Source organism: Phasianus colchicus, chromosome 1 (assembly GCF_987193195.1).
Source record: "Phasianus colchicus chromosome 1, bPhaCol1.hap1.1, whole genome shotgun sequence".
In the NCBI taxonomy this organism is placed as follows: domain Eukaryota; kingdom Metazoa; phylum Chordata; class Aves; order Galliformes; family Phasianidae; genus Phasianus; species Phasianus colchicus.
This window is the reverse complement of record NC_143436.1, coordinates 193,628,806-193,654,697: the sequence shown is the minus strand read 5'-3', so window position 1 is coordinate 193,654,697 and position 25,892 is coordinate 193,628,806. Positions and strand designations below refer to the sequence as shown.

General features: G+C 41.0%; 1 protein-coding gene across 3 annotated transcripts in view; it reads right to left on the bottom strand.

The window, feature by feature from the left end:
* The window catches only part of TENM4 (teneurin transmembrane protein 4), a 750,922-nt gene that overhangs the window by 201,453 nt on the left and 523,577 nt on the right, over positions 1-25,892 (bottom strand). For 2 of the 3 annotated variants that reach the window (XM_090134119.1, XM_031595483.2), the window contains 3 exons: positions 11,768-12,020; positions 6,500-6,598; positions 4,276-4,511 (listed from right to left, as the gene is read on the bottom strand). In XM_090134119.1, coding sequence (XP_089990245.1) covers positions 4,276-4,511; positions 6,500-6,598; positions 11,768-12,020 — 588 coding nt within the window. The remainder of the gene's footprint in view (positions 1-4,275; positions 4,512-6,499; positions 6,599-11,767; positions 12,021-25,892) is intronic. The other variant, XM_090134120.1, reaches the window with a different exon arrangement.

Genomic DNA, 25,892 nt, shown 5'->3' with positions numbered 1-25,892 from the left:
CACTTTACAAACACATCATAGTCCTATCATGGTTTTAGTGTCACAGCATTTTGCCTGTAGCAAGTAACACTGCTCTTTTCTGAAAGAAGCTGTGTCTGAAGAGAGCTCAGACGAATGGAGACCCGAAAAGCAGAGAGTTCTGACTCCAATCAAATGAATGACTGTTTTGGCTTCATAATACGTTTTCCAGCCCTAAATTTAATTTAAATCAAATGTCCATCTTTCTTGCTGTTCATGAAACGTAACCGCAACACATGCTTAAGTATAGGAAAATTGCAAGTGCCTAACTACATCAAATCGTGCTCCCATCTCATCTGGAATCTCCATCAGGCAGAGGATAATACCTTCTGTTTCAGAAGAAAGAATCTATTCTCCTTCACTAATTCATTTAGAAACTGTTCCGCGGATCTTGCCAAACAGCTGCTGGGCATGGAGAGCTGGACGACCAAACAGGTCATTTCTATTGCTGTACTCTGAAATCCTTCTCCCAGGCAGTGCAAGCAGTGTCAGAGACTTTACAGAGCTATGCTATCAGGACTGGCATCTACCAGGTACTGAATGTGCAAGTGAAGTATTTAGACAGCAGCATACCTCATGGTATTATCTCTGCCATAAGCATCTCTCTCTAAACTGCCCCTCCAAGGCAGGGCTTCGTGCCATCCAGAAACCACAAAAATGTTCTGTGTCTGCAACAGAAGGGACAATCCTAAAATGGACAATTTAATTTCAAAGTGCTGTCTCTCCACGACCTCCTGGAACAGCAAATTTGCAGGTCAGTGGCAAGCTGCTTAAAGAGGACTTTCATTTCTGCGGTTCCAGTGGTGCCATTCCTGCTGGTTTAATGCTACAGTCCTGATCTGCCACTGCTTTTCCGTTTGGTGTTCTCACCTTCTCACCCCACGAGACGAGCTGCTGGAGAGCAACCAGGATTTGCATAAGCCGTGTGTGTGCACAACTTTGATGTGCATTGTTGCCGCTGCCTTGGTGTGTGCCTTTGAATATTTGAAAAGGTGGCAACAAGTCAATCAAAAGCCAGTTAATTCGAATGAAAACCAGCTTCTGGTGCTTAATACACCCTGTTGTATTTTGCTTGTCATTATCTCTCAGGACCAGTGACTCAGCCCTGTAAAAGCTTTGGAATGATCACAGTGCTGACACATGATAGCAGCCGTTCAGCTCCTGTGGACTTGTACTTGTGCCTCCTCCCCTCCTTAAAAGGCCTGGTAAGATAAGTGAGCCTCAGACTATTAAATACCATGAAGTCTTTCTTAAAGTAATGGAAACTCTGGCTTTTAGCCTTAAACAAATGATATAGGAAGTGTTTCAGATGAGTTTAAAAAGAAAAAAACGGTCTGGCTTCAGCAAAGAACTCCAGAAACAACCAAATGGCTCATTGTTTCATGTAGCCTTGCTCATCTCAGGTGGTCACCCCAGGTGTGTCTGAGCATCTGTCACACAGAAAGTGGTGGCAGCAGCAGAGCTCTGGACATCTCTAGCTCCACACTGTTGTGCAGATAGACAGGATATGTGATGGGTAGTTTTAAAGATTTAAACAGAGGACTGTGACATGTCTGATGCAGTGAAGAGCATAATTCATAGAATTATAGGATGGCTTGGGTTGAAAGGGACCTCAAATATCTGTTAGTTTTCAACCCCACTGCCCTGGGCAGGGTTGCCAAATGCAATGTCAGGCACTAGATCAGGTTGCCCAGGGCCCCATCCAACCTGAAGTACTAGGCATTAATCTAGTGTATTTCCATTAACTAATCAGTGTACAAAAAAACAAAAAAGAGTGAATGTCCACTGCTGTCACTGGACCAGAGAGGGGCTCCACAGAGATCTCCAAAAGCCCCCAGACACGGCGCTAGGCATCCTGCTCTGCGTACCCCTGCTGGAGCACAGGGGACCAGATGGACCCAGTGGTATGTCCAACCTCAGCCACTCTGTGATGCTGTAATCCCATCATTCTGTGGTCCTGTAGCTGATCCAAAGCCCATTCACTTAAATGGAAAACTCTCCAATGACCTCAGTTTTGGAGGATATAAAGGAGGTCATTACATTTCTGTGGTTATCTTAACTAACAAGAGCAGGTGGAAATAGTGTTCCTATACAGGTCATCCCTTCCTACTCAGGACCTGTTGTACATTACCACACATTCCCCTGGTCCCCAGGGCAACACAAGGAGCAGAATACTGCTTAAATTTGCTTAAATGAGGAAAAGTATTTGTAATAAAATGCAACTAAGCAAAAACAAAGGAAAATAAAACTAGAGGAAAAACAACAGCTTGCTTTGCAAACAGATCAGGTTATTTAAAAAAATGAAATGGTTTGGTAAATAACTGTGTTTTTTATCAGAGTGCTGAAAGCCTCAGCTTAACTTAATGAAAGCACAAACATTTTGACTCCACAATTCTTCTTCTTCTTTGGGCTAGGTGATACAATTCTCATCTGCAACTTGACAGGATGTAAAAAATAATTACAAATGAAAAGGTTATTCATAATTTTTAAATGAGTTAATTAGTAAACCCCGCCAGAGTCACTCATTACAGTAATTAATAATTGATTATGCTTGAAATTAAACACAATTTTTCATCAAAATCTAATTAAATATCTGCCTTTTTGCTTGTTGATTAGAACACTGGGTCTGGTAGAGACAATCTTTGTTAAATATGTTTATGCTGAGCTGAACCATCAAATTTGATTTTTAATAATTGATAGTTCCTTTAGAAATTACCAATTATGACCCATAATTACAGCAGTTCAACCTGATCAATGCTGCTGGCACCTTCCCAGCCAGCCACAGAGCCTGGCAGGTGCTGCAGAATTCACCTGAATGGAGATAATAGGATGGGAAGTACTCAATGGACCTACCTGTCCACCATCTCCACTGTGATTCTAAAAATGAAGCCCAATCTTTTCAGAACTTTGAAAGGGTTTTGAGCAGGAGAATAGCAAGCACAAAGCCACCAAAATCTTCTTCATCTGTCAAATGGCACATCAGTACTAACAGGCACCACTATCCTGAGTTATAATGATACTCCTCTGACACACTGAGATAATGTCCACGTTCAGGGCATAAGGAGAATACCAGACAAATGAGAAAGGCAAGTCCAAACGTACGTAGCAAACGATGAAAATTGACTGCATATTCCATCAAACTACTGCTGATTTAATGTTGGTTAATTAATCATTCCTGCTCCTCTTACAGGAGGCATGAAAGTGACCAAAGTATGATACAAGGCAGAAGTGGAGAAATATCAGTCATTAAAGACGTGTACATGAAAGGAGCACAGTAAAAGCAATCCTTTGTGGTGGTGCTAATTATACTGCTGTGAAATGAAAGTAAAAATCTTTCGATCCAGGCTAAGATTTGTAATTCTAACTGCAACCCTTTATAGATCATTAGCATACAGGAATTCACTGTGAAATCAAAAAGACTCATTTGTGCCACGAGACATCAGCATTCTTACCTATGACCACATCTGCACGTATCTGACAACTACAGTTTGCACCGCTGACAGCTTAAAACGGGAGGGTAGGAACAGACCTTTCTAAGACATTTATAATATAAATATCAAGCCTGGCTGAGGAAAACTAATGTTAACACCTCAAATTTACAGAGGGCAAAATACAATTTTTGCTTTTAACATTGCAGTTATTTTTGAAAGGAACACTGACAACCCTTATAAACCAAAGACAGTCAGGTCATGCACAGCTGAAGAAAAAAACAGTGTTGCTCTACACAATTAGCAGATTTTCCCTGATCTGCAGTAGTCAAGGAAGGCTTCATTGGATTACAACTGAGACTCAGTCCTTCCCTATTCCTTCAGGCTTACACTGTGAATTTCCGAACAGTTGTTTAAGTGGATGTGCCATGAAAAGCATTTTTGTGTCCAGACTTTGGTTCTGACCCTGCTACCATTAATCAATGGCAAAGAATTCCCACTGACCTGGATGCAATCGTGATTAGGACACGTACCTTACTGCTGGCTTTAATTAGGATTTGCTGAATGCTTTGGAAACATCTGGTGGGTTTGTCTCATTCTAGCACAGAATGGGAGCACAACACATAACTTATGTTCTGCTAGGCTCTTCTGCATGTGTTAGGCTAAATACTGTTCCCTACCATACCAGCTTCATCCAACAGAGGCCTTATTTTCCCATTATTGTGTACCATCAGCTTGAACCTCTTGTTCCCAAACAATAGCACTGTGGGTGATGTTGTAGAAAAAGGCAAGAAGAAAAAAAAAAGAAAGAAAACAGAAATAAACTTACCTATGAAATACGCCAGCAGGATCACCAGTGTGACCGAGATGACAATGGCACTCAGGGCAGCACATTTCCAGTTACAGTACTTATAGGGTTTCTTCAGGTTAAAGGCTGGCCTAGAGAAGGTACTTCTGGGAAGGGGCCTAGGGGGAGGTGAGTACACAGTGCTGGACGTCAAGGGATATCCCGGCGACGTTGTACAAAAAAGGGGAGAAGTGCCTCCAGGTTTAAACAGGAAGTGCCTGGGGGAAGAAAGACCAACAGCAAGTGATTTCACCCAACAGTCAACGCAAAGAGGGACGTGAGGTGAGAAGATGGTGACGGCTGCCGGGCTGAGGGCAGCAGCTCCACACAATGCTGGCTAAAGACACGGATGGCATGCATGAAAGAGAAGAATAAAAATCAAACACAAAAAAAGTCACAGTGCCAACAATGCCACAGAGAACTCATCAAGGGCAGGAGTCCCTTCTGTGGGAAAGCTGGCGTTAGAGTGAAATGGAGACCCCAAGCAGAGCTACGACAGACTGGTGGCCTGCTCAGCTCCCAGGGATGTGTCCGACTGAAAGGGAGCATGAGTTGAGTTAAAGAAGGGAGAGTGTTCCCCAATTCATTGATTGATCACTGCATGAGAGCGTTTTTGATATTGTGTTGCTGAATGGAGATGAGGGAGGAGAGCTTAAGCCATTCCACAGCACCCAAATTGTCACAGAGGGAAATGTTGATGCTGTCTCCACATTGGAAATTTAAAGGTTGGGCAAGGGGATGGCTGAAAACACCAAACCAGAGTTCAAGCCTTATGTAAAGGCAGTGGGGGCAGACACCTGCTTCCAGAAAGTGGTTCAGAGCATCTCAGTTTGGTGCCTACTTTAACAAGTGTGAATTACTGTCAATGGCAGCAGCGTTTCCTGTCCAGTGACACGTTGGGAGGCACCGCGTTTTGCTCATTTTTATGACTGCAGTCTGAGAGCCAGCCTATGAGGACCTGTGAGACTTTCTGTGAGACTTATGACAGAGCAAACAGAAACCACTGCGGTCCATGAGCTCCTGAAGTGAAATGTTCCAATGGGAGCTCGTTTATGGGAAGCCTAAATGAGAAACCTAACTTTGGTGGGACATCATGAAGTACAAGGCATTCCAGTTCTGGGATTTAAACATGACCAACAGATCTGACCATGATCTCACCATGCTGATGTCAAATACAGATGTTACATGTGAGGACTGAGGATCAGTCCCCATGCAGTTTGCACCTTCTGCCATGATTTGTAGGGCCAGACTTGCAGCCAGCACAAATCCAGTCATGGATCTATGGGAGTCAGTCAAGCCAGTGGATGTGATTCTTTTTTTTCCCCTGGAAGTCACTTATGCAGTCACAGGGGAAATGACATGCAAAAACATCACCATGCAGAAAAGCCACTGATTCATGCAAGATAAGGTGACATATAGCTCTCTGAAGTAGGTGTTTGTAATATTACAGCCATGGTTTTATATGTACTCAAAACATGATTGCTGACCATTAGAGAAAGATTAATTATTTCTACTAATGGTCCACATCAAAACACTCCTTTTTCCAAAGACTCAGATACTCTTCTGTGTTTCAGAAAGTATCTGTTTAGACAGATGCATCTGGTCTAGGCAAAGAGGTACCTACAGCGTTCAAGAACACTAATTAGACTTTTGGTTAAGTATGGCTACCAATTTACAACTGCCAACACAGCAGTGACATTTTTGGCACTGTCATGTTAAAAGCTGTTTATAACCTTTAAGTTAAGTATTAAAAGTTAAGTAAAAACTTAACCAGAATTGGTGTTTAAATCAAAGGGTTGATTTGAAACCACTCGTAGACACTGCACCTTTTGTAAGATAAGGTACCAGTTTAACAATGAAATATCAGGCTGCTAGCCCAATAATGATTTAAGATCATTATCAAAATGAAATTATTCTGAATTTGCATGGGATTCAAAATTGCTGTAGGTACTTCTTACTAATGAAATGACTTTTTCAAAACAAAAGGAAAGAAAGCAAATGGAATGCTGTGGCTCATTAGCATATTAATGAGTCTATTATTAATATATACAGGACACATTGCTTCAGAACCTCATTTTTTTAAAGCCATTTTTGGAGAGGCCAGCAATGGTGTTGCCCTTAAACATCACTGAAATGACCAAATGCTTTCATGCAAGGATCATAACATCTGTACAGTAAACAGGAAGACCACATAAGTGTCACATACCCATCATTGTAAGCACCGTCATGTCGGGAGGAGGTGAGAATGTCCATCTCAATGAGGTTGTCCTGCAATGTCTCTAGGAATGTCTGCTTTGCTATGTTTCTACATACATATGGAAACATGAATGAAGCCAGTGAGTCATGCATATATGAAGTGTGATCTTATAAACCACAATGGTTATAGTGCAGTTGTGCATGGAATTAGAATGAAGGGCCATATATTTATATGTATAAAATTCTACACATATACATATACAGCCTTAAGAATGCTTCCTTCTCTTTATATGCACTATATATATGTATTTACACACATATAAAAGCACACACCCATGTGCAGGTATAAAATAAGTTGAAGCCTTTGTTCATTTCACATTATTTATTGCCAGTGACACGTGAAAACTTCTCAAGTGCTGGATTAACAAAAAAAAAATAGATGTCAGTCCAGCACAGCTGTAACCTTGTTATACTCCTGTTACTGTGAAAAAGCACATCACAGCATCTCTCTCATTGTGGCCGATAACTGGAAGTACAACATCCTCATGGATCTCAAATGAACATGTGCCACATTTTGACTGGTTTGCTTGTTTCAGTTTTGGATTTGACAACTTTTTAATTGCTAACTTGATTAATTTGTCTACTTTGGAACAATGAGAGCTTGATATTTAGAAGTTGCATTTTGAAATCTCTATCTTAACTTCTGAACTTCTTGCTCAAAATGAATATTCCAAACAAAAAGTCTATCAGCGATAAACAGGTTGAAGTTGAAAAAAGGTTTTACTGGAACCCAAATTCCAATTTGGCTATAATCTGGATAATACAGGCCATAGGCAAGATACACAGGGCCTGAATATTAAAAAGCCTGCATTTGATTTTGTACACAATAGCAATATTTTGCAGTATCCGGCCTTCCCAGCATGTACTTTGATGAGTCATTTTTTGACCTATATATGCTAAACTGTTTTATGCATTTTGAGGAGAATAGCAGGAACATAAAGAATTAAGTTAAAGGCACAGCTGGGAACAGATTTTGTCTTTCTCACCTTTGGTCTTGGTTCTCAACATCTGACAAAAGTACATTCTTCCCATCTTTTTTAAAACCAAAAACCAGTCCTGATTTTGCCCATGCCTGTTTTCAGCATCAAAATTCTAAGTCTGAATATGAATAAATTCCCTGGCCAAAACTAGCAAGAGGAACATAACAGCATTGTGACACTTTCTCACTTATGCAGGATTAAGCGCTTACAGGATATAAGTGACATGATGTGAACTCAAACGAGAACTCTTCTGTCAAAGAAACTGGATTCAGGTAACATGCTATACCAAGGGAAACCAGCCCTGTCACATTATACAAACCTTGATACTGTCTCTTCTGAAATGTCCTTAACCTTCATTTCCATTTCTACTTCCTCCTTCTTCCTCCTGCTAATGCCAGCACTTGCTTAGTTCAACTCACTGCTTTTGAAGGCCTCCGGGCTTCTTTGCCAGCACAGATCTACCCCTTACTCTGAATGCAAGTAAAGTCACTCCTATTCACAGCTTTGGAGCAAAGTGGATCGACATGCATGAGCTGTGTGCCATAGCATTTGATACATCAATCCATCCCCAAGTGTTTGCTGCTTCCTCACATTCCCTAGGAATGCAGGAAAGGTTGGATGCTGAATTCAACGCAAAAAGAAGCAGCATACGTGCATGCACCAAGCATTTAATGGGTAAGGGGCAAGGCATCTAGCAACACACTGATCAAGAGAAGTTCATCAGTAGTTAAAATCCATGTTAGATTGGTTCCATGAATTTCAGTTGTGGATTGTCAGAAGAGCAGGAGTGGAGAGCATTTTATAATGTGCATATGTGTAAAAGAGAGGTGATTGGTCACTGATGCGACTAATGCAGGACTGTCCTCGCTGAAGGCTGGGCAGATTCTCCTCCCTTGGAGATTACTTGTGAACAGCTGTCTGTTTACAAACCACTCTCCCTTCTCACTGTGAGTTGAGTAATACAATCTGACCTTACACAATTATCACATGAAATTTTCTGGGAATGGAAGTCTCCTGCAAGCTGCAGGTTTGTCAACCAGACGTCCATCTAGTTGGTATTTATTTGCTCCCTGCAAGGTCAAATGTAAAGGAACAGAAAGAATGCCTAAGAAGAAGGAAGAGTGAGGAATAAATATTGGGAGAACTGACTTACCTGTCAGGAGTGACTGCTGAGTAAAGATCTTCCCATCACAACCTTGATAATATATTGCTTTTAAAGCAACAAAAAAGGGAGCAGACAGGAAAAGAATGAGGAAGAAGGAAAAAACAGAGAAAAGAAAGTAAAAGGAAACGAAAAAAGAGGAGGGGGAGAAGAGGAGAAGCTCTTCCTCTTGCAACATATAGAGTTTTTGTATATAGGATATGCTTATCATGTCAGTCATATACTTGTGTGACATATCTCTGTTGTTTTACACGTTGGAAATTGCCAGGCAATGGCAAACCACTCAAACTTTCCAGTTCTGAATACTGCTTGCAGTCCCCAGCAGTTAAAGTCAAACCTCCTCAAACCCTAGGGTGCTTAAAAATCTAGAACTGCAGGCACTTTCACAGCCTGTGACAATCTCCGTTTAAGAGACGGAGCTTTTCCTTCATGTTTGCTCTCAGTGTTGACCAATATGAAACTTGAAAAGAAGGAATATTCAAAAGAAACACAATTCCATTTTTGACATGAGATTACAGTAATCGCCTATTGCTATACTTCAAAGGCCTTAATTCTTGGATTAATGTCTCTTGGTCAGGATTTATTTTTTACATATTGGACATTTTATTTTGTTAAGTGGAAGTCATTTCTTTGGTTCTAAAAGTCTTTGCAGTGGAGAAAGTTGACTTCATGGAACAGGTGAAACTGGGCATCCAAGTTAGCCAAACAGATCTGAAGCCTTTTACATCTACAGAATTCTACCAAAGGAAATGGAAGTTCCCTGCATGCTTGAAGAGCAGATTATCAGAGTGGAGATTTGTCACAGATTTGCCAATCATTTACGCAGTGCACTGTGACAAAATTATAGGCTATTATATATTTTTTTAATGTTTGTTCAGTGAGGGAAAAAAAGCCTGTCAGTCATGTTCTGTCAATGTGCATGTTGTTTGGCATGCTTTTCCAACATGTTCATTGTCCTCTAGAACACTGGGCAACACTGTGCCATTCCATTCACGGTGTCAAAAACCACCAATCAGTCTTCAAAGAATCTGTAATCTAATTAATAAAATGATTTAACTGAGGATCAGCTACAAATACGAGTGATTTGTGAGGCATTATCATCATTAAATGATGCAGATCGAACTCCTCAAGTAAGCAGATGTAAGAAATGCAATTGAACTGACACTAACAATGTGACAACCCAACCTGCAGAAAGAACTGTTTACTTCAGCTGCTGAAAAAATTTCATCCCCAATGATTTCGTGGGGAAGAAATGAGGCCTGTCTTTAAGCAAACACTCATTTACAATTTAATAGAAACAATTCAGAACTAGCCAGGTACACTACAAACTCCTGCACTTATTATAATGTGGTACAGTTGCCTCTTCATCTCACTCTTCAATGATCACCAGAATTGGGCAACTGGAGGCAGGACGTTTTCAGGTAAGAGCTTGAACTCTGGCACTCCTCCAAAAGAGATGATCTTCCTTCTCAGTTGTTAGGTGTTGTGTTCTGAGAGACTGTGATCAGAGATGAGGATGCCTTGGCACTATTCAAACAATATAACGTCTCTTCTCTGACAAATCTGTGTCACTTCTGGTTTAGGAAAAGGCAGTGCTACAGAATTACAGACCACTACTTACGTAAGAGTTCTTGGACTACACCCTAAGTGTTCCATAATGCAATAGTTTTTTAAACAAAACAATACATAGAAGTCAGTGCTTGTGCCTATATGCTCAAGAATTAGGAAGACGATTTAATTACTGAAACTGTTGCCAAATCACACTTGCAGTACTTGCTTATAATTTTGTCTTAATCTTTCGGAGCCAGCTTCGTAGTTGGGTATTTTAAATTAAGCAGTCTCAGAGAAATTAATTATCCTTAAATGCCATAAAATGTTAGACTGAGGTCTGTTTTGGAAGTTTCAGGGAGCCAGCAGACACAGCTACTTCTCTAAGAGACCGACAGATATTAATTTTTAAAACCTATTTTTAATGCAGAAGCTGGCAAAACTGGGTACATTTTGTCCCAGGATACAGACACAGCTACCACTGATTTCAATGAGATTCCCACAGGCAGTGAAGCAACAAATTTGGCCCCTGGCTCAGTTTTCAGTCAGTAAATCTTTTTTGCTGTCTAAAATCTTTCTGGTTGGTTTGAGAAGGCAAGACTAACAAGGGGAAAAAGGCAGCTAAGTCAGCGCACCATGTTTGGCCTGGAAGATTTCTTTTTATACTAAAAACGACACCGCCCATAGCTCCAACATCTCCAATGGCTTTTCATCAACAAAGGAAATAGTGAAGCAAAACCTGTGGAGAATGTGAAAACAGAGTTTCAAGAGGGGCAACTCAAAGATGTACTCCCAGGCAGATGGGACTGAGGTTGAGGGAGTAGGACAACTCCCTTTTCCAGAATCTACATGTTTGGGAAAAAAAAGCCTATAAACTAAGTTATGAACCAGAACAACTCAGTGCAACCTTGCAACACCGTTGGTATGTTGCAAAGATGGAAAATCAGAAGTGAAAACATCATTAATTGACTGATCCTCTGTTGGCTGGTATTATACGCTTGTTGGAACGATGCTGTAGGATAGTAGAACGCAGCAGCTGACCTCTCCTCATTAGGTAAATTAAGATCAGCCTTTCTGAAAGGTGCACTACAAAAGCATCTGCTTGATGAGGCACAGCTAGAAGAAGGCTGTCTTTTCAGTGTGTTGACTGATTTCAGTTTCTTAAATAGGATATTGATTTATCCTACCACATAGGATGAGAAGGCATTATAGGAAAGTAAAAAGAAAAAAAAAAAGAAAAAAGAAAAAAATAATCAAAAACATTTAAATCTGTGATCCTAACTCTGATTTTGAATGAGTAAAATAACCTTACAAGCAGTTATTAAAAGACACTATTTTGAACAAGAGCAACGTTCTCTTCTCCTAGTCCAAATAAAAAGACATGAAGAATGATAAACACAACTCAAAACACATCATCCAAACACCTGCTCACAAACTGATCGGCTACCTATACAGAGGTATAGATGTTTCATCACATCCTTAGCACACACAATCAGAGTGTTGTAAAGTACTAAAGAGAATGACCCACCTGGTTTCCAGCGGGATGTTGCTGTTCAGTAACCAGTTGTCCTGAGCGTGGGCTGGTTCTTGAGTGCTGGCTGGTTGTTCCCCTGACAGAGAGTGGTCTGTGGGAGCTGGGCTTGGATTGCTGCGTGGAGTGAAGTTCCCTCTGTTCAGGGAATTGATGGAGGCTGCGTGATGTTGGTTTGGGGTGTGAGCGTGTGATATTGGAGGTGGTGGAGTTCGGAGTCTTGAATGATTTTGAAGATTTGGAGGATGATCTAAAAGAGAAGTGAAATATTGTTAAGGTTCAGGATGTGAGTAGTTCCATGCTTTGCTCATTTCTGTGCAGCACTTTTAAAGTGTACGACGGCTTGGATACCACATATCTTAAACTAACATATGCTTGTTCCAGATGACATGTGCATTGATCCACTAGCTGGCTAGGGAAGTATTTTGGTTTCATGCAAGAAAGTTATGAATGCTTAAAGGACTGCAAAAAGGGCCACCCTGACAGCCAGGCTAACTCCAACGAACAACTGCAGGTTGCAAATTGCAGTCTATCTGTGACACTAATTTGTGATAAAGCATGAAAAATACAACCAGCCTGGAGAAATAACACTTAAGAACAATTTTCTGATGGATATACAGCTCCCAGTGAAGTTTGTTCTGCCTGTGTTCCCCAAGAACTTTCAATAGTTAAGCCAACGGGAAGACTGAGAACACATTTAGTCACAGACTGAGTTTAGAGAAAGCCATAAAACTGTGTCAGGATTACACAATTTAACAAAATGCAGTAGTTTGTATTGTTAGAAATGTACTCAAACTGAGTAAAAAATGCATGTGGTGTAAAAACTGAGGTGTCAGGAAAATAAAGCAAAGCATAATGAAGAAAGATGTAAAGAAAGGTGATATAGCTGTTTTCAGTAAAACTCCAGTTATCCTTGTTTGTCAGCCAAGAGTTTGAGGGATGTAGACTGAAGAAGGCAAACACTCAGGAAAAGACCAGCATAGTGCTGATTATCTTGGTGTTTTTAGTTTGTATCTAACTACTTTCACATGTTTTCTGGAAGAAAAAAAAAAATAACATGTTTGATGGAACTTAAGGGAGACTGGAAGTTCAAAATACTGATATGGGCTCCATTAAACATTCCTCTTTGTTTTTAGTAGACTTCAGCTTGCAAGTTATTAATACACAACAGTTATCTGATGTCTTATCTGAAAAACAAAGATATCAATCTAATACTTCCCAACTAGACTTCATGAAAAACTAACACTCATTTACTCTCTAATTAGAGAGCTCAGGAATCAGTGTACACAGTCATAAGTTACAGTGAATGGTGACAAAATTACCAGGACATTTAATGACACTTTTGACATTTGAATTAGGACTTGGATTCAGGAAAAGAACAAGGGAAGCATTTACAATATCCCTGTAGCCTCTTGGATATTTAGACACAAGATTAAATTTGAAGATGTTTGAGATGCATCCCATCCCTTCCTTCCTCACCCCATGTTAACTCAAACAATCTCATTAATAATTATAGTTAATTATTCCAAAATCGTAGGGTGGTTGAGGTGATCTAGCAAAACAATGGGAAATATTAGTTATGAAGGTGCCTGTTATCTGCTTAGAATCATTAAGATTGGAAAAGGCCACTGAGATCACCAAGTCCAACTCCAACCCATCATGCCCACTGGCCATATCCCTCAGTGCCACATCTTCATGGTTCTGGAACACTTCCATGGATGCTGACTCCACTCCACCACCTTCCTAATTGTACTACGTGTAGAACATGCATCTCCGTTTGGCCTTTTTAAGTTAGACATTGGAGCTGGCTTATATATTACATAAGAATGCCTTAGTGCTTTTAGGGTTCGAGTTCATTTTATCTTATTTATCAAGTTCATTTATCATTAACCTGAAGAAGGTTATAGTTCGCATTAGAAGTACTGTTGTCTCTATATACTTTAACGCAACAGACAATAACCAGCTAAAAAAAGAAGTTTGTGCCATTAATTTGCATTTGCATAGATAATTTCTCCCCAGGAATTTCAGGTCTGACTCCCCATAGTACACCCAGAATTAAAAATGCTATTCTGGACTCCAGTGTAAGGCCAACTCTTGTTGAACAAGCTAATGGGAAGGGAGAGTAGCAACCATGGCTGCTACAGATGAGGAATGCCAGAACCAAAGCAGGTTCCATCAGTTCTGCAGCACCATCTGAATGGACACATCCAGCTGCCTTTGTACTGGATGTTATTTGGAACTACTGATTAAATGAAACTTAATGAGCATAGAGACAGTATGCAACAGGGGAGGATTACATATTTTCAGTTTCTAGGGCTGTCCATCCATCTATCCATTCCCAAGAATTTAATTCATCCCAGAAAAAAAAATCCTAAAAGTCTAAAAAGGAGCAGCATCCCAAAGTTTTCCAAGTTCAGCTATCCATGTTTCTGTTACAAACAATACCCGAGATGAACCCTCTGAGAAAACAAGAGAGAGAGGCAAACAGGTGAACTTCTGACTAAGTGACAGGTATTCTGGGATGTTCTCCTCCTAATGTTTGCCTTTTCCTACAGAAGCCCCATTCTCAGACTGAGCCAGAGCCTGCCACCAAAGACCAGTTATGTAAATTCCAATTTACTCACTATTACTGCAGACACATTGCAGATGCTATTATGGATAATGCTTTTGAATCAAGCAAAATGTGTCATTTTCGTGCTCTATTTGCATACTCTCCATGATTTCATTGCTAAGTAAAGACAGCACATTTATCCTACTCTGGCCCATGTGATTTTTCGTATGATTTTATTGCTTATATTTCTTTTTCTGACATGTAGGTAGCTTTTCCTCCCAGAATGTTCTTAATTTTATTCATGTACAAATTCTGAACACTTTTGTCACGTCTGAACATTGCTGCATTTAATATACCTTGACTGGGATTAGCAGCTATCTCCCCTGCCTTATGATCCTTTATTTTCCTCTTCTCAAGTGGAGAAACGTTAGAAAAAAGGTGCAGATGAAAGCACAAGCTATAAAATCTTCCTACTGACAATTACTGCAGCTCTGCAGGATTTTCTTGATGCAACAAAACTATTGAGGTTCTTACCCTCCGTGGTAACAGAAGTCCTACAGGATTTGCAAAAGATATGGAAACCCATGAAGTGAATTCATTCTTGATTTCCTAAAACTGCAACTGTCCCTTTATTTGAATATGCTCTCTTTAACTTCTTCCACAGTTTCTGAGTGATGGTGAAGTGTGTGGATGTTTGGCCCCAGGGGAAGCAGAACATTAAAGCTGGCAGCAGTGGCTTTCTTATGTTGTGTATGTGCCTGTATCTTAAACAATGGGCAGATGCTCAGATTATCCTGCTATATATTATATATAAAAACTCTATAGTTACAGCTACTTAGGCAGAACTGAATTTTTACAGATCCCTTTACATAGGAGGGATGGAGGAGAAGTCACACTGAACTTTCTACATTTAAAAGCAAACCTCTGTTGGGACAAATAATTGCAGAAATTCAGAGGACTTTCTAGAGAAGCCAGACCTTATGGCCCTGCACACAAGGTATGACATTTTCCACAACATTTTAAAATCAGCTATAGGATGGCTAACCATGTTTACTTGGAGGTTATCTTGCTTTACTCATGAGCAGACAATTTTCTGCATTTTCCTCCTTGCTGAAGGTTTCAAAAAAAAAAAAAAAAAAAAAAACCCCTTGGATTTTATCAGTCCCTCTTTTCAGAAGGACCAGGTAAGCTAACAGAGCACTGAGGAATAATAAAAACACCCCAGAAAATAATAGCCTTCCCCAAATTTCTAACCGTTCCCAGAGTCTATGGAACACAGCTTATGGAGCAATTGTGGTCTTGAAGAGGCAGCAAAAGAGATCTTAGAATCATGGAATCATGAAGATTGGAAAAGACCACTAAGATCATCTAATCCAACCATCAGCCCATCACCAGCATGCCCACTATCCATCAACAGCACGGGAGTTCTCACAGCCTTGAATGCCAGGTGCCTGTGATGTAGGGTCTGAGTACTAAAGTTCAATCTCTAGAAGATAGCTAGGCACTGTGAAAGTCTAAATAGCTTAGAGTTTAATTCATATCCCTGTAAGGTTAGTTTTCTCTAATGGCTCTTCAAAGTGTGTCTCATATGAAATATGTCAGCATTCAAATGTAACACTGAAATCCTGACTGTGAAAAAGCACCCAAAAAAATCAAGTTGCTCTTGTGCCGCTTTTTTGTTTGTTTCTTGACATTAAAATGCCATTGACTAACACTGGCTTGGTAACCACAGATGAAGCAGGACTGAAAGATAACTCAGTTAATGAAGCTTGTACTTGGCAAATATTAGAGAGAAATGTGTGAATGAAGAACTGAATAAATGTGAACCATAAAAAGATTGCCAGTGAGGAGCTAATATGACAAAATTTGAATAAAAGCTCTGAACTTCATGTTCCTTTTCTTTTCCTTAGTCTTCAGTGAGCAATACTGTTATGAAATTGGTCTATGTAACAATTACACTTTTTGATTCATTAGATTTTGGGATTGTTTTCAGGACAAATGTGCTAACCTCACAGTTAAAAATGCACTCATCTTTTTTTTTCTTCTTTTCCCAGCTTGCTCGGTGCCTCCACACATTTGTCATTCATATGTCTGCTGTATTCTGATGGCCTGATGCCTGACCAGTGTCTAGGTTAGACAGAGGAAATATTTCTCTTTACTCACTGTACATAAAACCAGGCAGGATGAATCACTCGTTCCTCCCTTGAACTCAGACAGTAGCTGTGATGACTACCTCTGCAGTGTGACTTTGGACAGCAGTGCTCGTACCCACACAGAAATCCCTCACATTGCCCACATGCAGAGGAAATAATCTGTTTTAAAGTAATTCACTTCTGCATTTGACAGCCAGGAAAGGTGAGAGCCTTGCTTTGGCTCCAGGACCATGCCTCAACCAGCTGCAGATGGAGGCTCACAACCCTCACACCATCAGTCAGCTGACAATATCTCCACAGACTCTCTGTTCCTTTGGGTGTTATTGGTGATGGGAATGAGGGGGCTTCCACTTGTTAAGCAGATGGACCTCCTGACATCAGGTGGGCTATAAAGGACTGAGCAGGTCTTCCCCAGCACCTCTTAGGGGGCACTGAGAGTTTAAACAGCAATTTGTAGGAAACTCCCTCCTCTAAGAAACATCTGACACCAGGCTCTGTATACACTGGGACAGTCTAATGATAAAGCCACCAAAATGGACATAGAGGTGAATCAGGTTGTCAGTATCCAGATGATGCAGCTGCATGCAGATGTCAGTTTTCCCTCCCTAACACTTAAAAGCTGCAATCAGTGGTGCAATTTGAAAGCTTCTTTTAGATTCTGAATGACTGAATTTCTCCTTAAGATGAATATCCACTGAATTGGTCTTCAGGCTGGCTTCTCCTACCATCAAGAAGAGTGTTTGTACCTCGCTGTGAAATGTATCTTTTGCTCTGTCAACACGTTACACTGCTGGTTTTCAAAATACTAAGCAACAAAATGAATCATAAAAGCAAACAGGGAACCAATGGATAATCTCCATGAAGTAGCTAACCAACAGTTGGAAAGCTACCTTTATTTTTTTTCTCTCTTATTTTAAATAACAGCATAAAAGGGAGCTGCACTCCAACCAGAGAAAAACCCAGTTCTCACCTTGAGCTGAAAACCAGCAATGTATATGTGCTGGTTCTCCAAGCTGAGCTTTTTACTTTTTAAAAAGTAATGCTTTAAAAGGTGCATGTCACTGTCGAAGCCGAATCGGATCATTGCAGTGGCCCACAGCTTAAGTAACTTCATTTGTTCAGATGAACTTCATCAAAAATCAGGCCCACCTCATGTTGTATGTGCATGTGTAGAACAGGTTGAAGCTTCTCTCTAGCAGCATGGATTAACACTTTGCTGTTTTTATAGTTTATAGAAAACAATGGGTGCACAAAATCAAGTCCAAACAAGCCATCTTCTCAGTATTTTTCCCATCTAATGTGTACAGTACATGCAAACTTTCCTCTCAAGTGCCAAAGTGCCTCTGCAAAAGCAAAATATTGACTTTTGGGGTTTAAATCAATTTTGTACTTGATGCTAGGCTGTCAAGCTTTGGCTCTACTCAGTCAACAAGAGCTCTGGGTGGTTGTTCGTTCATTAGTATGCATCTGATTGAATTGTACACCCTGCAAGTAATGCTTTTTAAAAGGTCCATGTCACTGACAAAGGATGCTTTGCTGACTTTTAACCCATGGTGTCCATTATCGAAGTTAATAAAAGGCCACTAAAAACAAGGCAGAAGCTTCCTATTCAGACTCTGACAGTTTATCAAGAATCATTACCTTAAACAGGGCAAGGTAAAAAAAAAAAACAAAACAGAATGCCTGGCAGAGTGTAAATGAGTTAGAGTTGGATAACATCTTTAAGTTCTTAAATAAATTACTTGCAGTATGAGAAAGTATCTTCTACAGTGCACGTCTAAGCAAATTTGCTTGCAGTTCTGGATACCTTGGATGGTTTTGCTGCTGGAATTACAAAAAAGGAGCAGCTCTATCAACACTGATACTATAGTGTGGACGCAGCGTCAAACTTTGGAGGCTCAAACCACACAACTGCTGGCATTTATAAGGGTATCTAGTGACAGGACGAGGGGAAAGGGCTTTAACCTGGAATAGTTTTAGACTAGACATTAGGAAGAAATTCTTTACAGTAAGGGTGGTGAGACACTGGGACAGGTTACCCAGAGATGTGGATGCCCCCTCCCCAGAAGCATTCAAGGCCAGGCTGGATGGGGCTGTGAGCAATCTGGTCTAGAGAGACGTGTCTCTGCCTAAAGCAGGGAGGCTGAAACTAGATGATCTTCAAGGTCCCTTCCAAAACAAACCATTCTGTGATTCCACGATTCTGATCAAGGCATACAAGCTGCTACAAGGCACAGCATCTACATGCAAGGCAAGAAAATCCATTGGCTTGAACGAAAGAGTGTGTGTGTGCCCTGAACCTGAGTTGCTGCACTTGTCAAATTACAGCCAACAAATGCTTTCTAATCAGCTGTGCCTATAACCAGAACCCACCGTGCAGCTGGGAGCTTGCTGCTCCCTCTTTTTGAAAGAACTGATGCAGAAGATATTTCTGAATACGTGTACCTTTATTGAAGTGTATTCAGTTCCCCGTGCTTTATATGTGTAAGTGTATGCTACATAAACCCTAAAACTCATCTGCAGTCAGTCAGGGTACTGACTGTGTACTCTGTGACTGAGGATTAGGCGATGCTTATGCCACCTGGATGATTACTCCTCACCAGGCTCCGTTCAGTGGCATCCAACTCATGCAGGCTCAGCACAAGCAGCTGGGTGCCACCTCGCCCACGTAGAAGCCCTGGAGGAATGGAAATAACTCTCAGATTTGCTGCCCCCCACCGCACATTTAAGAAACGTGACTGTTATTCCATGTAAGGTTATTCTTCTTGAAAGAAATGCTGCATATTTCTCTGATGTTTTCTAACTTCAGGCACGGAGGAGCTCTTTTGTACAGAGGGGTTCATCTGCTTTCTCTGCCTCTGTTGTGTGACTTCCATACAGATGGAGACAAACATATAAATAAAGAGAAAACCACACAGTTCAGACTCGTCCAACCAGACATGATTACACTGGCAAGTTTCTGAAGATTTTGCATGAAGCAGTTCCCAGAACTACAGTGTATCAGCAAAGGGTGTCTTTGGCTGCAGTAATAGCAAATAAACACAGGATTCTGCCGGCACAGCTCTGTCAAATAGTTCTGATTTTTTTGTCATATACCTACACTGGAATAGCTTTGACGTACAGACTTGATCTTCGCTTGTTTTTTCCTAAAATTAAAAGGAACAAGAAGCCTCTCTTTTGCTCATGCCCTTCAGAATCTATGATTCTAAACTGCTGTGCTGTTGTGAGTTAGCTACACATCTAAAGGGACTGACAGATCCCAGCTCCATCAGCAAAGCTGACTATTTATAGCAGCTGAGGAAATTGTCTGTTCTATATAATTTTTACAATGCTGGCACTGGCAAGTGGCTCATGATCAAGAGACCACCGTGTTGCAAATCCAAAGTGATACAGCTCACATCCAGTTCAACTGCATGACAGAGCCAGGTGCTCACTCCCATGGTCAGGGTGAGAGATTAATATGCTGCAAAGCACGTTAAGAATTTACTGTAAGGTTAGCTTGGGTTTGGACTTACAAGGGGCATGCAATGCCCAGAGCTGCCGGTTGCTGCGCAGCAGCAGACACTGAAGGGAAGGTTTTGTCCCTTTCTCTTTCAGTTGTACACATCCTGGGCTTGTGAATGAATCAGACTCTGGAAACACACAGTTCCATTATCTCACGGCAAAGCGCTTATGGAATGTGACACGATGCGGTGTAGCACAATGCCAACAAGCACTAATGCTTTTAATTATTTACTCTAGAGAAAGAAAAGGGGAAATTTCATGTTGGCTGCAGCTGAAATAAACTGCTTTATGTCTTCAGTGGAGAGTTTTTCATGCCTTTGGATCGACTCCTCTGCACGTGCTGCCAGTCGGGTGGCAGAGGCAGCAAGAAGAAGCATTGAGCGGTACAGAGCCCACTTGCCACTTCGTTTTGTTACCCTCCCTATGCCTCTGTCTCCCTTTTAACTCTATTTTGCTGCCTTTAAAGTTGTAACGATGCCATTTCTGCTAAATACCTCCAAAGCCCAACATCAGCTGGTGACAATTCTGACAGCTGTGGCTGACTTGACGCCTGTCACCATGATTAATACCTCCCCCCGCCCCATCCACTGCATGCACAAAAGCTGACTGATTCCCTTTGGTGAAAAACCATGGGTGCAGTTAAGTGTAAAATCTCCGCACAGGTGGAGAACCTTATTCCCTTTGGCACAGGAATCTGATTTGTGAGAGCTGGGCTCCATGACCTTTCCCTTCAGGTTCTATTTGACATTCTCTGAAGCACGACAGCAGAAGGCTGCGCTCCAAATAATTCTGAAACAGACATAAAACTTTTATATTTTTATTAACACTTGAAGAGGCCACTAAAAGAAAATCAAAACTATGAATCTGTCAAGACACCCTGGTAACACTGCACTTTGTTCACAAAGCTACCGTGACAGAAGGGCAGTGTAGTTTATGGGTGGGTATGTTTGTCTGTTCATAACACACCTCTGTCCCCTAAATAACTCAGCAACAATTAACACAGCCCCCCTGGCAGCACACTTCTGTGAGGAAGTGATGGCCAGCCTCATTTATCATATTCTTTTTGTTTTTCTTATACGTTTGTAATATATATCATAGGATCATATCATAGAATCATGGAATCACAGAATGGCCTGGGCTGAAAAGGACCACAATGATCATTGAGTTCCAACCCCCTGTTATGTGCAGGGTCGCCAACCAGCAGACCAGGTTGCCCAGAGCCACATCCAGCCTGGCCTTGAATGCCTCCAGGGATGGGGCATCCACAACCTCCTTGGGGAACCTGTTCCAGTGTGTCACCACCCCCTGTGTGAAAAACATCCTCCTAATATCTAATCTAAACCTCCCCTGTCTCAGTTTAAAACCATTCCCCCTTGTCCTATCTCTGGAGGCATTCAAGGCCAGGCTGGATTCGAGGCTCTGGGCAGCCTGGTCTGGTGGTTGGCAACCCTGCACATAGCAGGGGGGTTGGAACTACATGATCATTGTGGTCCTTTTCAACCCAGGCCATTCTATGATTCTATGGTCATGACATGATTCATAGAATGATAGAATGGCTTAGGCTGGAGGTGACCTTAATGCCCATCCAGTTCCAACCCCCTGTCCTGAGGGCTCACCACGCAAATTTTACAGCCAAGCCCTGAATTAACAGTAGTAGCACAGACTTCTGAAGCAAGGGGATTAGTTTGTTAAACAACGTGTGTTGGAAATGCATATTCCTAGCACTAGCTGAAGTCCAATATTAGCTGAAGGCTCCCTGAGCATGTGGCTGCTCAAGAGAGTGACAACGCACTCAGATAACACTGTGGCATGAAGCGTGCGACTTTAAAGCTCAGCCAGATTATCACAAAAGATGAATCTTCGAAGGTTCTTTTCATTACTTTCTGTAAGTGCTCTTGACATTCTCCAAAGCAGTTTGGGAGCTTCCTAGAAAAATGTCAAAATAAAGTAATAATTTTCTTATAATATTGCTCAACAAAATGTGAGCACGACATGATTTAGAAATTAAGGTTAGCAACTTCTAGAGACAGTACATGCATACACACCTATATATTACCAAGCGCTTCGCTGTGATGAAAACAATAAACAGAAATGTCATATGTGTGTTGTCAAAGAACTTGAGTTAAAACAACTGGTTCCTGTAGAGAGGGGATTTTACACGACCTTCAAGTATCCTAACAACATACATTTCAACTATATATGAAACTTCTGTTCCAAACACTGGTAGTTATTCACTAAGCAACGCAATTTACACCGGCTTCACACTTGGAAGCATTTGCAATAAAATTTATACGCCTTCTAACTCTTTTTAAACAGCACAAATCAAGTTCAGCACTAAGTCGTATTAAAATACTGCCTTACTTTTTTAGGGACAATCTTGTTAAAAGCAAGCGGCACAATTCCGTGAGGGTGACAACATTTTTTGATTTAATTAAAGAGATGATCGTAAAGACACATTTTACTATCTGTAACTCCAGGCCTCCAAGTGATAAAGGTTTTCTTTAATTCCTTTCATAGTCCCACAGCCTCCTCTACCCCCCGGCTGAATGATGTACGGTCTGGAACTGGCCCATCGTAAACCACAGGCTGTAAATAAACCTGTGGGATGGAGAACTGGCTGGAGGCTTTTAGGAGTGCCAACATAACACGTGCTATTCAGTTTACTGTGAGAGGACTTCTTTCTAAAAAAACCCAACCACCTCCGAAGCCAAAGTACAATTACTTAATAACAGGTTTTCAATGAATACTGATGGGACCCCTGTCTTAAATTTCATGGAATATGTTTATGGATAGAACTCCAGATTTATTATCTTTACCCTAAATTGTCCTAAAGCGCTTATTTAACAAATTGATATCAAAATCATAGGAAAGAATCATGTAAGCCATCACTGGAAGGCCGTTCTGTCCGATGCAGGAGAAGCCAACTGCAATGAGGGATGACAGCATTTCATGGCAGATTCCAGCTCTTTCCTAGGGTAGATAATGGCAGGAAAAAGGGAAATGGTTTTAAGTTGAAGGAGGGAAGATTTAGGTTGGATGTCAGGGAAGTTATTTACTAGGAGAGTGGTGAGGTGCTGGAACAGCTGCCCAGAGAGGTCGTGGGTGCCCCGTCCCTGGAAGCGTTCAAGGCCAGGTTGGATGGGCCCCTGTGTGATTCTGTGATTCTGTGAAGCTGCTCTGAAGACAAGAGCAAAACTTGAAAAGTAAGGTTGGAATTTTACAACTCATCTTCTGCAAAAAAATACTTTAATACTTGATGGGAACTTTAAGAGCAGAAATCAGGCAGGATTTCCTTTGTTCTTCAGTTGCAGTGATCTAGCCACGACAGTGACAGAGATGTGTACCCCGTTCTGAATCAAACAGCCCATCTTCCCATCAGTGTAGCCATTTGGAAAGAAATGTGCAGAAACTCCTGCAGAGATACACTGCCTTGATGTGCAGCAAAATTCCCGTACTGTCAATACTTGCCTTGATCTGCAAGGGAACTTGCTAGATGTCAGCAGCAGTTCTTTGCGCAGTGTGGGCAGTACACAGCTACTAGAGAAAGTTTTAGAAGATGGCAATGCACTGAGATTAATCAGTGATTGATGCCTCACTGCAGAACAAACGGGCAGAGTTTGTGGATACAGTCTGGAACATTCACCTTCAGCCAGAATTAAACATTACACTGAAAAATTAGATAGTTCCTATCTAGCCAAAGAAGAAGAGAAAGAATGAGGCAGGGTAAGGTTAGCCCTGAAGAAAGGATCATTGACAGACGGACCACATAATCCTTTTCTCTTCTACAGTATTTCTTCTTAACAATCTATTTAGTTCTGAGCAGGTCCTGATTTTTCCCAATTGGTTGGATCTAATAAGTCAGATAAACCGGGGGAGTTGGATGTAGGTGCTCCATTTTCTCCACACTTCTCTTCTACCCAATCCAATTTGTTACCTTTTGGAAGATTCACAGGCAGACTGCTCCCTGAAGTCAACCACAAACCCAAATCTGATGGGATCTTGAAGGCAAAGTACTCACAGAGAAACTCCGGGCAGCAAAGAATTTACACTCTCCATTTCTTTTAATTTATGGTAGCAAAGCTGCCAGTTACAAACCCGAAAGCTTCCATGTAATTACACAGCATCTCATGAATGAGTAAAGTGATACTTAGCCTATTTGGGACCTGATGCTTTTAAAATAATCTATGTGGTATACACTGAGAGCCACAAACATAAATAATACTTTTTTATTGCATAGCAACTTTCACCCTAGACTCTCCAAGTAATTTATAGCATTAATTAGTTAAGAGCATCTGATAACAGGACTCCATATTAAGATGATTATGACTATAATTAAAGGTAATGAAATGATGAAAAAACCTGTGCTTGACTGGAACATTAAAACAGTCAACTCTGAAGTAACAAAAACAATGTTGAGAACAGCCAAAGATGTGTGACTAAATCCACACGAACTTATGGATTTCATTTTTCTATGCCAACCCTGCCTCCAGGTACAAATATGCTGTGTGAGATCGGAAAGATTTGGTAGAAGTTTTGCAGTGGTACAGCAAAGAAATTAACATCAGAAGAGCAGAAAACCTGGGGCCAGCGAGGCATGCAGAGTTCTGTGGTGGCAATTAAAATTGGATGACTGAGCTCAAATGCTTTATGTTTCTAAGAGAAAGTGGTTTTCTTTGCAGTAATGTGAATTCTTCAAGATGTGTTGTTCTCTTTGGTTCCATTTTTGACGGACACATTATCCATGCACCACTATCTCTTGGAGATATATTTGCTGAGATCAAGGATGTATCTTAGATAAGCTTTTGGGTCCCACGTGCCATGTGGGCTAGATGTTGCTGGATCCCTCTGTAACTGCAGAATTCAAATGCAATACGATGCTGTTGTGATAGAGCAGGAATCTTTGCATTGGGAGGACAAATACAGATTGTTAGAAGAATTTTGATGCATTCTTTGACAAACCTGTCAAAATGATAGTTTATCTATCTTTATTCACTCCATATGCAGACAGTGTATGGTCTTCTTTAGGTAGAACACTGCCTCTATTTACAAAGGCTCAAAATTTCAAGGAGAGAAAAAGAGGTGCTTTCTGTCTTAAATGAAGCTCCATATTTCTTTAGGTATCAGTGTATGAGCTCAAGTGAAGTGACACATCACATAAATGTCCTTCAGTGGAAAACGAATCTTCTTGTTCTTCTACAAGACTTAGGATTTCTATGTGGCCATCCATAGAAGACAGCATGAGGTCTATGATAAGGGGATTTTCTAGCCAAATGGCCTGCTCGTAGTGGAAAAAGGTGTTAAAATTGTGGATGCAACACTAGGAGACACGAAAACTACATATGATGGTCACCAAAGTTCCTATTAACACTGCACTGATCTGCAGATCACAGGATCATGGAACCATAATGGTTGGAAAAGTCCTCAAAGATCGTTCAGTCCAACCTGTCACCACCATGCCCACTAACCATGTTCCTCAGTGCCACATCTCTGCTTTTCTTGAAAACCTCCAGGGATGGTGACTCAACCACGTTCCTGAGCAACCTCTGTCACTGCATTACCACTCTTTCTAAGACATTTTTCCTAACATGAAACTTCAACCTCCTCTGGTGCAACTTAAGGCCATTACCTTTCATCCTACCACTAATCACCTGGGAGAAGAGGCTGACCTCTACCTCACAACCTCCTTTTAGGGAGTTGCAGAGAATGATAGGTGAAGGCATCTCAGCAGCTGAAGGGAACAGCGTGGCTCCTGAGGGAAAACTATTTTGAAAAAGGCCACTAGGGAACACACTAAGATTTGCAATTACTTTTCTGCTACTTGATTGATTTAGACATATATGGGTCTTTCGACTTCCTCTTTGACATTGACCATGTGGGTCAAATGGGAGAGCTCCTAATGAACACTGAGGCACAC